The sequence below is a fragment of the Vipera ursinii genome, assembly GCF_947247035.1.
Source record: "Vipera ursinii genome assembly, chromosome: 1".
Classification (NCBI taxonomy): domain Eukaryota; kingdom Metazoa; phylum Chordata; class Lepidosauria; order Squamata; family Viperidae; genus Vipera; species Vipera ursinii.
This window is the reverse complement of record NC_139512.1, coordinates 22,229,170-22,241,649: the sequence shown is the minus strand read 5'-3', so window position 1 is coordinate 22,241,649 and position 12,480 is coordinate 22,229,170. Positions and strand designations below refer to the sequence as shown.

The 12,480-nt window shown below is 40.7% G+C and overlaps 1 protein-coding gene across 1 annotated transcript in view; it reads left to right on the top strand.

The window, feature by feature from the left end:
• The window catches only part of MAP4K5 (mitogen-activated protein kinase kinase kinase kinase 5), a 91,900-nt gene extending 80,237 nt beyond the window's left edge, over window positions 1-11,663 (top strand). The window contains exons 29-33 of the mRNA XM_083349981.1: window positions 749-817; window positions 5,681-5,773; window positions 6,722-6,792; window positions 7,707-7,762; window positions 9,828-11,663. Of these exons, the coding sequence (XP_083206107.1) occupies window positions 749-817; window positions 5,681-5,773; window positions 6,722-6,792; window positions 7,707-7,762; window positions 9,828-9,915 (377 nt within the window). The 3' untranslated portion in view covers window positions 9,916-11,663. The remainder of the gene's footprint in view (window positions 1-748; window positions 818-5,680; window positions 5,774-6,721; window positions 6,793-7,706; window positions 7,763-9,827) is intronic.
• The last annotated feature ends 817 nt before the right edge of the window (window positions 11,664-12,480 follow it).

Genomic DNA, 12,480 nt, shown 5'->3' with positions numbered 1-12,480 from the left:
TGACATGCCCGCCCTACAGTGTTCTATGAACGTTCAACAGGTCTATCTATGGCTTAGGATCAGTGAGGGGACAAATTTCTGGGACAATAAAAGCACATTTTTTAATGGGAGAAAGAAATGATGGGGAATTCAAAAGTCCCAGAAAGATTGCTTTTGTACCATTATGTATTTATTAAATGGATATGTTGCCTATCAGGTGACTTATTATTACGCTATCCTAGTGTTCAAAATGACAGCCTGAGAAAGGAAACCTTTCTTTTCCTTCCCCTTTTCTTCAGAACAATGCTTCTTCTTGCAGTATTTCCCTTTTAATTTCTTGCTTCTCTTGTAATCCAAGACCAAGGGCTCTTGGCCAGCCATATGTTACCTGCATAATAGGCAATCGGTTGCTTCTAAAATACTCATAATACACATAAATCCTGTTTGCAGTATTAGGTATTGGTAATGGTTCTAAACTGTAACTCCCATCAACCCTCCTCGCTTGGCATTATAATCCAGCAACATTTAGACAATTTATAATTCCTTACCCCTGTTCTAGACTTCAGGAAGAAGATGACAATGATTAAAATACTGCCCTAAAAATAATCTGAGCTGAAGATGCCATGAAATTGAATTTCTTTAATTTTTCTTACTGCTTTTTTATTTCCAAGCAACTTTAATGGCTTCTGATGTAGTAAGCTGGACGTGTATTAGGTTTTTGGTGCATTGAGGGTTTTGGATACAGACTAATCACTCGTTTCCCCTAAAGGTTGTCAACAACTTGATGCCATCCACGTCACTCAGCTGGAAAGGGACACAGTTCTTGTGTGCTTGGACAGTAAGTGAATGGGATTTATACCCTGTCTAAAAGAAAATAGAAAATGGGGCATAATATAAACCAGGAGGAATAAATACGTCAAAGGAAGATAAGAGGTTATTGAGAATGCATTCAGTTTTACCTCATGCTGAAAAATACCACAGTAGACATCAGACACGTGGCATTTTGGTGTTGTCATTGAAAAGGCCTTTCGTTTAGTGTTTTGTCTGATCCTAGAAAGGGAAGATCTCTTTCCAGTGATTCTAATTGAAAGCCATCTTTATATAAGGAAAGTTCACTCTCAAGAAAAACTGAAAACTTCACTTCTCCAGTGCTTCTAGCGTTAGAAGCCATTCTCCGTAAATTAGACTATAGAGCCTTGGTGGAGCAGTGGGCTAATGCCTCCTTAAGTAACACCAGCTGCCTGCAATTAGTGCAGGTTCGCATCCCACCAGGCTCAAGGTAGGTAAAATGAGGACCCAGATTGTTGGGGGCAATTAAGCTGACTCTGTAATAATGCCGCTTGGGGGGTGTATGAAAGCCCTAATAAGCAGGCATATACATAGAATGAAGGCTACTGCTAAGCTTGTAAGCCGCCCTGAGTCTTCGGAGAAGGATGGGATATAAATGGAATTAAAATAAATAAATAAATAAATAAAATGATAGCTTCAAGCTCAATATACAGATTCCTCATGAGGCTTCTGAATTTATTTATGTGGATTTATTTATGTTATAGCCTTTATAGAATATCCCAGTTCACTCTGGCCAGTGTATGCAAGCAAACCAAAACCAGAATGTTTCAAGTTGCTAAATAGATTTGTGCAACTTCCTGCTTTTAGCCTCAGTACCCCTCCTTCCAGCCTCAGAAATATGAGGCAGTGTTTGTGACATTTATTTATTTATTATATTGGCATCTTGGAATGACAGCACAGACCACTAAGCTTTTTGACAATCTCTACAGTACTACATAGGGACGCGGTGGCTCAGTGGGTTAGGACGCTGAGCTTGTCGATCAGAAGGTCGGCAGTTTGGCAGGTCGAATCCCGAGTGCCGCGTAACAGAGTTACTGTTACTCGTCCCAGCTTCTGCCAACCTAGCAGTTCGAAAGCACGTAAAAATGCAAGTAGAAAAATAGGGACCACTACGGTGCGAAGGTAACAGCGTTCCGTGCGCCTTTGGCGTCTAGTCATGCCGGCCACATGACCACGGAGACGTCCTCGGACAAGCTCTGGCTCGTCGGCTTTAAAACGGAGATGAGCACCGGCCCCTAGAGTCGGAAACGACTAGCACGCAAGTGCGGGGGAACCTTTACCTTTTTACCTTACAGTACTACATGGGTACAGGGTATACCTTTCATCATTTGATGTCCTGCAGAATGGATGCTAACTAGGCCCAGTGCCCACATTTGCTATTGGATGTAATCAAGTCATAGACATGTAGTAAAGCCAAATGTATTACTTGACAATTTCATTGTGGTGAATATTTCTTCAGCAAAAGCCCCCAAGTGGTGAGAAGCAGGAGTGGCTCCTATATCATTGTTACACAAAAGTTAACATTTTCCAAGGTTTGATCAATCTTTTCTGACCGCCAACAGAAAGTAATACAGCATTGTAACTGTTATAATTTTTAATGAATAGAAAGCAAGGAAAGAAAGGAGAAAAAACAGATTGCGACACAGTGAAGTGCTGATTAACCCCACCTGTACTGAAACTATTAATCTGAAGATACCTTAATCACACATGTCTCTGTCATTCTTAGTTGTGCCTTCAGCATCATTACAGGGAGTGCAGAATTATTAGGCAAATGAGTATTTTGACCACATCATCCTCTTTATGCATGTTGTCTTACTCCAAGCTGTATAGGCTCGAAAGCCTACTACCAATTAAGCATATTAGGTGATGTGCATCTCTGTAATGAGAAGGGGTGTGGTCTAATGACATCAACACCCTGTATCAGGTGTGCATAATTATTAGGCAACTTCCTTTCCTTTGGCAAAATGGGTCAAAAGAAGGAATTGACAGGCTCAGAAAAGTCAAAAATAGTGAGATATCTTGCAGAGGGATGCAGCACTCTTAAAATTGCAAAGCTTCTGAAGCGTGATCATCGAACAATCAAGCGTTTCATTCAAAATAGTCAACAGGGTCGCAAGAAGCGTGTGGAGAAACCAAGGCGCAAAATAACTGCCCATGAACTGAGAAAAGTCAAGCGTGCAGCTGCCAAGATGCCACTTGCCACCAGTTTGGCCATATTTCAGAGCTGCAACATCACTGGAGTGCCCAAAAGCACAAGGTGTGCAATACTCAGAGACATGGCCAAGGTAAGAAAGGCTGAAAGACGACCACCACTGAACAAGACACACAAGCTGAAACGTCAAGACTGGGCCAAGAAATATCTCAAGACTGATTTTTCTAAGGTTTTATGGACTGATGAAATGAGAGTGAGTCTTGATGGGCCAGATGGATGGGCCCGTGGCTGGATTGGTAAAGGGCAGAGAGCTCCAGTCCGACTCAGACGCCAGCAAGGTGGAGGTGGAGTACTGGTTTGGGCTGGTATCATCAAAGATGAGCTTGTGGGGCCTTTTCGGGTTGAGGATGGAGTCAAGCTCAACTCCCAGTCCTACTGCCAGTTTCTGGAAGACACCTTCTTCAAGCAGTGGTACAGGAAGAAGTCTGCATCCTTCAAGAAAAACATGATTTTCATGCAGGACAATGCTCCATCACACGCGTCCAAGTACTCCACAGCGTGGCTGGCAAGAAAGGGTATAAAAGAAGGAAATCTAATGACATGGCCTCCTTGTTCACCTGATCTGAACCCCATTGAGAACCTGTGGTCCATCATCAAATGTGAGATTTACAAGGAGGGAAAACAGTACACCTCTCTGAACAGTGTCTGGGAGGCTGTGGTTGCTGCTGCACGCAATGTTGATGGTGAACAGATCAAAACACTGACAGAATCCATGGATGGCAGGCTTTTGAGTGTCCTTGCAAAGAAAGGTGGCTATATTGGTCACTGATTTGTTTTTGTTATGTTTTTGAATGTCAGAAATGTATATTTGTGAATGTTGAGATGTTATATTGGTTTCACTGGTAAAAATAAATAATTGAAATGGGTATATATTTGTTTTTTGTTAAGTTGCCTAATAATTATGCACAGTAATAGTCACCTGCACACACAGATATCCCCCTAAAATAGCTATAACTAAAAACAAACTAAAAACTACTTCCAAAAATATTCAGCTTTGATATTAATGAGTTTTTTGGGTTCATTGAGAACATGGTTGTTGTTCAATAATAAAATTAATCCTCAAAAATACAACTTGCCTAATAATTCTGCACTCCCTGTATGTCAAAATTAAAGCACAGCTGTACAATCCACTACCTACCAAGAAGCCAAGTTTTTTTTTAATGTGACACATGGCGGTTAATTATATTATCTTTGTTTGATCAGTGCAATTTACTTTTAATTACAAAGTCATATTTAAGTTTTCTCCTGGCCTTGTTTAAGTCTCCAGCTTACTTGGATATCTGTGCTGACCCTCATGAGCCAATGGTGGGCCTTGGTTCAAGAAAGATTAAACATTTTCATAACAGTGAATGCAAAGTTGCTGGTGAAGAAACAGATGATAGATAAATTAATTGATCTGGGGACAGATGAGCTTATTTCTAATATGGAAAACCTTGTGAATATTTGGAGGGGAAAATAACATTTGTTTTTTAAGTTAGTGAAAAAGTCTAAAAAATGCCTATACATAATATCCATTGAATTCAGTAGTCTTAAAAACAGTGAATTTAATGGTGAATTTCTGAAATCCTTGTCGATTTCAGAAAAGGCAGGCACAGCCCCGTACCTCTGTATTAATGATTCACCTGTGGAGGTGGTTAACAGCATTAAGTTTCTGGGTGTGCAGCTAACGAGTAGGCTAGCTTGGTCACTCAACAGCAAGATACTGGTGAAGCGGACACAGCAGCGCCTATGTTTTCTGTGTTGCACAAAAAAAGCACATCTTCCTTCCCCTGTCCTTACCACTTTCTATAGTACAGAGCAAGGGTACGCAACCTTGGCTCTTTTATGACTCATGGACTTCAACTCCCAGAATTCCTGAGCCAGCCATGCTGGCTCAGGAATTCTGGGACTTGAAGTCCATGAGTCATAAAAGAGGCAAGGTTGCCTACCCCTGGTATAGAGGGACGATCGAGAGCATCCTGTCCTATTGCATTACAGTCTGGTTTGGAAGCATCACTGCTTCAGACAGGAAGGCAATGCAGAGAGTGGTGAGGACGGCAGAAAAGATTATTGGTAGTTCACTTCCTTCTGTTTGGGACATAGCATATTAGCGATGCTTGAGCAGGGTCCACAGGATTGTCTGGGATGCTACACATCCTCTTCACAACCTCCTTTTCCTTGTTACCTTCTCTGGGAGGAGGCTTGGTGGTATCCGTAGAAGAACATCCGGATTCAGTCACAGTTTTGTTCCACATAGGATCAACCTTGTGAACTCTAAAGCTTCCTCCTTCCGCTAAGGGTTCAAAATGGACAGTATCATAATGTGTGTCATATATGTGTCTGCGCAGATACTTTCTTTTGACAGCAGGCAACAGAATTTCATTTTGGATGTGTGCCAGTGTGTCCACAGTAAAAAAAAATGACAATAAAGGTTATCTAATCTTAAACATTTTTTTAATGCCAGCAAAATTCAAACCGTGTCTCTTGAAAAATCTGTCCAACTGATTTGACCTTCCACTGGGTGAGGCTGTCTGAGCCCCAGTACAGAAAGTGAAATGAAGTCCTAGGTTCTTCTCCTTTGCTTTTGAAGGCAGGCTTTGAGCCTATCTGGTACTGAGATTCTTTTATTACTGTTACATTGTTTGCTTTTTTTCAATCAAGGATTTGTGAAGATAGTGAATTTGCATGGTAAACTGAAGTCAAGCAAGAAGTTGGCCTCAGAACTAAGCTTTGATTTCTGCATTGAATCTGTAGGTGAGCAAATGCTTTCCCTGTCATTTAAAGTGCCTGACATGACTGTATCATATGTGAGAGGGTTGCACTGCAAACATTTTTAAAGACTAAAATATCATAAGATTTCTGTGATAGCATTCTCAGCTCTTCTGTGTATTACGTATCATGGAGTGTTATCCAAACTTTGTCAGATTTCAGCATTCTTAATTGAAATCTCATAAGATCTCAGTCCAGAATGCTAAAATTATGTAAGATTTAGCAAGCATCTCCCTAAACGTTTAAATAATGGAAGCTATTTAATGTGGGCCAGTCTGTAAATGTTATTCAGAGGTTTTGCAGACAGAATGCCGGTAGGGACCACATTACTGATTCCTATGATAGATGATAAAGTTATAAATCACCACACATTCACAACTTGAAATGTAAGCAAAGAAAGCATTGGAAAGAAGCCCTCTATATCCTCAAATGCCTGTGCTTTCCTGACCAAGGGCCAGTTTTTAGGTTTAATGCTGCAATTTTTATAGTGGGAATATTCCTTCTGACTAACCTTTAAGATCCCTCTGGTGTGATCATTTGTGATCATAAATTCTCCTTGATTGATGGCAGATAAGTGATAATATGAGTGAAATATCACTCACTATGCCCCATTTCTTGGTAATTGTCCTTTAGCAGGGACAAATGAAAAATAAATCTCAATGAGAAAATGGGGTGCTTGTTCTATGTTTATTAATCATCAGCCAATGGAAATTTAACACAGTTTGATTCTCCTGGCTTTGGAAGTGTTACCCAAGATTCACTCATTCCACAGATGTTTCCATCCTTCTTCCTTTCATTTGGATCTCTCACATATGGTGGGAACACAACAAAGTCTGGCTAATAAAATGGTATCTCTTGGATTTGCTTCCCTTTGCTCAGAAAGCTCATCCCCAAGCATTCCTAATCAGTCTTACATTGTGTCTCTTCTTGCAGTGTGCCTCCAGGACAGTGTGTTGGCCTTCTGGAAACATGGGATGCAAGGCAAAAGTTTTAAGTCTGATGAAGTAAGTCTGGGCAAGTATGTCATTGATCATTGTTTTGTTATCCTCCTTACCCTTCAGTTAGGAAGGTGTCAGTCACAGACAAAGGAATCCTGAACAACACAATCAACTTTGTTGCTTCTAACCTGTACCTGAATAGTTTTATTTGGCTCAGAGACAGATCTTAGGCAGAGTCTGTTCTGTTTTGATGCAAAAAAGAAAAAGAATAGCTTACTAGGTAGTGATAAATAGGTATTGTTTCCTCCTGCTCATGGGAATACCCAACACTGAATTTCATGGATCTGATTTAATACAGCTTCCTTTGCACTAAGTATTGCCCTGTTGAACTGGCTAGGAGTTCTTCATTCAAATCATAGCTCAGCCATTTTGTTATTAACCAACTGGTACTCTTTTGACTTCAATTTCTCCCAGTTTGTGGCATGGAAATGTTACTGATCTATCTTACAATACTTTTGTCAAGATTATAGAGATATTTGGTATAATGCTATTTAAATGTCAAATGTTTGTATTGTCCCAGACTGGTTTAACTTGGGTAGAATCTGCTATTGGATTAAAAACATAGGTGAATTTTCTCGATCAGTTTTGAGTAAGACCATAGTAGGATGCCCTATTTCTTGTCATGGGTCCTAGGTTTAATCCCTGTCAACTTCCATTGTGCTCCATATTTGCAACACTATATATAAAAATCTCTCCTCCTGTATAAACAAATGTGATTTTTCTGAGCTGAGGAAGAATTGCATTACTAGAGTTTGGTACATAATGTAAAAATGACTCAGTATGTGTATATTATTAAAAGTTGATGGCCCGTTTGAAACAGTTCTCATTTGCAGTCTGAATTAGGTTTGTTCTTTTCCAAATGGGCAAAAATGCTCTTCTGCCAGTTACTCACATCGTGTTCCTTTTTTGCTATTTTGCAGGTTACCCAGGAGATCTCTGATGAAACAAGGGTGTTCCGTTTACTGGGCTCTGACAGGTGAGCTGAGAAGAGCAGCCTGCAGCCTTTTCTCCTTTAAAAAGAAAGTAGTACATCTAGAGAAATTATTATTGTTTCCCTGTCCTGTTCTTAAGGGGGTTCTTCTGCCACTGCCTTCTCCCACCTTTCTCCCAATGTGTGATGGCCAGGCAATTGCAGGTCTAAGGCACCATGCCTTTTGACTGATAAACAAACCTTTCTCATAATCTCAGCCCTTGCAACTTTCAAGTAAAGCTCTGACAAACACAGCAGATGCTCCGTAACTTCAAGGCCAAAGCCAAAATTCCAAGAAGATGAAGCTAGAAAGGAAAGAAGACATCATCATAATAATAATGATGATGAAGTTGGAAGGGACCTTGGAGGTCATCTAGTCCAACCCCCTGCTCGGACAGGAAACCCTATACCATTTCAGACATTTCACCATCAGAGGCCTTCCAAAAAGGCCTTTGCAGCCAAGAACCGAAGTACGGATTCAATTTGTAGCTTAGTTCTCGGGTGCAGAGGCTTTTCTGGAAGGCCTTTCAAGTCAAAATGCAGGCCGGAGCTCCATTCTCGGCTGCAGAGGCATTTCCTTTGGTGGCGGCAGAAGTAGGCCGGCTGGGCGGGCCTATTGCAGTGAGGTGAAACCGTGGAAAAGACACTCCCTGAAAATGACCTGGTTCCTCTTTTAGAGGGAAAAAAAATAAAAAATAAGACCGGTTCTTATTTTCGGGGAAACACGGTAGTTTGAAATGTCGGCAAGAAAACAACCAAGAAAATATGGAGCACCAAGGACCTCACAGTTGAAATCTCCCATTACTGTGCCCCTCTTCCACGAAAGTTTTGTAATCTGGTCCAGGAAGGCATGATCCATATCTTCTGCCTGGCTTGTCTATAGCATACCCTCACAATATTGTAGTATCTTTGCTGTTTCCCCTTCCTGTATTCTTACCCAGTACACTCGTCCTGGTTCTCTATTAATACATGCTCTTTCTTCACCTATAATGCTATTCTCCTCATCTTCGGTCGTCTACTTCCGTTTGAATAAGGTATAACCTCGAATCCTAGTCCCAAATTCCATCCGGACAGATTTCACTGTCTGTTAAATCATATTAATCTTCCTGCAGTAAGATTTTTAATTTTTCCTTTTTGTTCCCTTTACATTTTGCATTTGCATTGAGATGCAAAAACCACATCCATTCATCCAAATAAATGTATAGAAATATAAAATATGGGGATCTCCAAACACTATGTAGGAGTGTAGTGTTCAAATTTCTTGAGTATCAGGAGTATCAGACTTCTTGATACTCTCAGGGACTGTAACACTGCCTTCTCGTTTAAAGAATCCTAGATTCTGAGAGAATCCTGTAGGGTTCACCTCCATCTACCCTATTCTGAGAGTATTTGAAGGGTTACAATATTGAGAAAAGGCACAAGCTAAAACATCTTGTAGTTTCAGGGACTGCCATTTGCAACCTCTATTTCTAAAGCAGGGGTGGCAATTAATTTTCCCAAGGAGCCAGATGAAAAACTGGGACTGTTGTGGAGGTCTGAATCAATCGGGCTGTGAAGGTGCATAGGCATTCATTCACATGCATACATAAATAAATAAAAAAGACAGTTGCCTTCAAAATAAAAGCAATACAGTTGTATGGCATGCATGGCATAGGAGAGATTGGTCTATTGCACCTCCAGCAGTCTTAGGAGGGACCAGTCTTATCACGTCTCCAACAGCCCGAGGAGAGGGAGAACTGCCCAGCTTGCCAGGTTTCCCAAGGCAAATTAACTTTCCCCTCATTGGTGGTAAAGCCCTATTTAATTTCTGCTTAACCTCTCATGAGCCAGACAGGCGCAACCAAAGGACCGGATGTTGCTTGCGGGCTGTAAAATGCCTAGCTCCATCTTGAAGGAACATTTCTGCATCATATCTGCATATTTACTGTGCATGCGTAAGAAAACATGGGCGCCAAGATGGGTGGGAAGGCAACTGGCAAGTTAGAAGTGGCCCAATAGCAAATGCTCAAGGAACAGCATCCGGAATGCCTGCAACAACTGCTGACTTACCCATTCTGTGCTTGCCCCATAGGGTGGTGGTGCTGGAAAGCAGGCCGACTGATAATCCAACAGCACACAGCAATCTCTACATTTTGGCAGGCCACGAGAACAGTTACTAAGCAACCGTGAATCGACTTGGAACTGTGAGCCAGCAATAGGTTGCCTGAGGAAGCCGCTCTTTATGGATCTCCAAGACATATTCTGTGGCACCCTTTTCTCTCCTCTTCTTCCCCTGCCTTCACATTCTCCGACTGATGTCTGAACGGACCCTGTTTTTAGGATCAAGAACCAAACGTCGCACATGTCTTGCAGCTGGGAAGCAGCTGTTCTCTCCCTTGCCACTGTGTGGTTGGTTATGTTGTTGGCTTAATAAAAGCTGTGAGATCATCAGTCCCTTCTGTTTGTTAGGCCTACAGAAGCCTGGATGTTGGAAAAATCTCAAATGCAGTCAAAGTGATTTGGGACAGGATTTCTTCATGCTCAGGTTTATGGCTTGGGCTGCTGATTTCATCCTCTTCTGACAATGCCTACTTTTGGATACTGGGAGTTGAAGTCAACAGCAAAATAAGGAAAGGGGGGATGCCTGTAGGGCAGAACCCAGTGGAAATTAATTTCTCCTCTGTGAGGCCTTTGTGGGTTTTCTCTCCTGCCACCAAAACATCCCCGTTTCAGGGAATCTTCAGCAGAGGTTCCCAGGAAGTTGTGTTTGTGTCTTTATTTTTTAACGCAGCCATTCTCTGTGGATTTGTAAAGAAACACTATTTAATCTTTATTTATTAATCTGCTGCTAGGGTGATGTGATGCATTTTTAACTTCCAGCACACGAAGGTTGCAGAGCAGCTTTTGGTTGTGGGTGGGTGGTTTGTTTTGGGGTTTTTTTAACAACTGTAAAAAAAAAACAGCGTTCTTGACCTTTTCTTAGATATAGGACATTGTTGAAGGGAGGTGTTTATACAGAGAGGATTTTAAAATTTAAAAAAAAACATTTTTTGCTATATAAAAGCAGTTTTGTACAAGAATATTTCGAATAGGATTGGTTTGTGGAATTGGTCATAGAAGACCATTTGGTATTGATTGAAATTATGTATGAAATGCAAGGTGAGTTTTAGTGAGGATCAGTAACAGTCTGGAAGATTGGCAAAAAGCATAAAATAGATATAGGGTGAGTTATGCAGTGCATTTGTGTGTATGTGAGTGTGCGTTTGAGGAGGGAAGCCACATTCCATGTCATTTTTCATAAGCGTGTTGGAGGAACAGAGATAAAAGGTTTATCCAGATCTACAAGCATTTGTGCTCCTGACTCAGCTGTCAAGATGTGACAGAGGTTTGTCTTGCACTGGTCACCAATGGCTGACAGAAACTCTGATTCCTCTAGGTGGTGACGGCCATTTGTGACAGGTGCCTGTGCTTTGCCCAAAGTGTGTCTTATTGGAAAAAGGTAACAGCTTTTTCCCACAATAACCCTGCTAATGTGCCCCAGTGTCAAATTAGGGATTCAGAATGCCTTGGACTGGATAAACCTTTCTAAACGTAATGCCCCTGCATGTTTCAAGGAGTTTTTAAATGCTTTAATTTGTTCATGGACACGTATTTTATTTATACTATGCCAGAATGAAGTTGGAGAAAGTGCAGTTCCTAGCAGAAATGAAAGATTTATTTCAACTTGGGCACATTTGAGTGGTAGGTTTATTTCTTGGTGGTATGGTATAAATATATATATAAGAAGCAGTATTGTCTAATAAATCTTGGGAAATCTTATTTTCTCCATTATCCTTTTTTCAAGGCTGTCATCCATATTGTTTCCTTTTTTGTTTTCCCAATTAAAATATTCCCATTAAAATATGTCTGTTTTTATTAAAGGGACAAACATGGATATGTGCATATGAAAGAGTTTAAAGGACAGTTAATTTAGTAAGTTTCCCATTTTTCCTCTTAAGAAAAAACTCCTTTGGTGTATATCACAAAATTGATTGAAATGCAGTTTGTTTCCCAACTAGCAGAGCCCTCACAGTTTGAAACAGTGTCAGTCTTGGTACATCATATCTCGGGCCTACATATTTTTTATTTTAATGGTAGCAGACAATACTATTTAACTTCACTCAGAAGCATCTCTACATTTATTAAGGTTGTGTGTGTGTGCGTGTGTCCACGTCTTTCCACATAGATAAAATTCTCAATTTTGGATACAACATGCTCTGAATTCACATTTCAGGAAGAGTCCAGGAGATCCAATCTAGAACAGAATGAGTAGCATATATTGGCTTATATTGGAATCTCTGCTTTGTTGAGAACCTCAGGAATCTAACCTCAGGCCAGAAATGTTAGCCTCCATCTTCACTTGCTTGCTGTCAGCTGCCATGGACAGAGGGGGCAGGGGGGAGACTACAACGGCCAGTGTGGATTCAGTCTTTAATATTTTTTAGGTGTGTAAACATAAAATCATACATGCTTCCTGAACCATCAGAAGGGAGAATGGAATGCAGGTGGGTTGTACAATAACTATCATATTGAAATTGGCAAGAGGCCTTTCTATTCTACTTTTTAACTAATTGGAAAAGTAAGAAACTTTGGAAAGTAAGTATAATGGGTGAATGGATAATGGTGTTCATTAATGATTGCAACAGCCCTTACATAGGACGTACAGACAAAAGACTGGCAGAGCGCATCCATGAACACTAACTAGC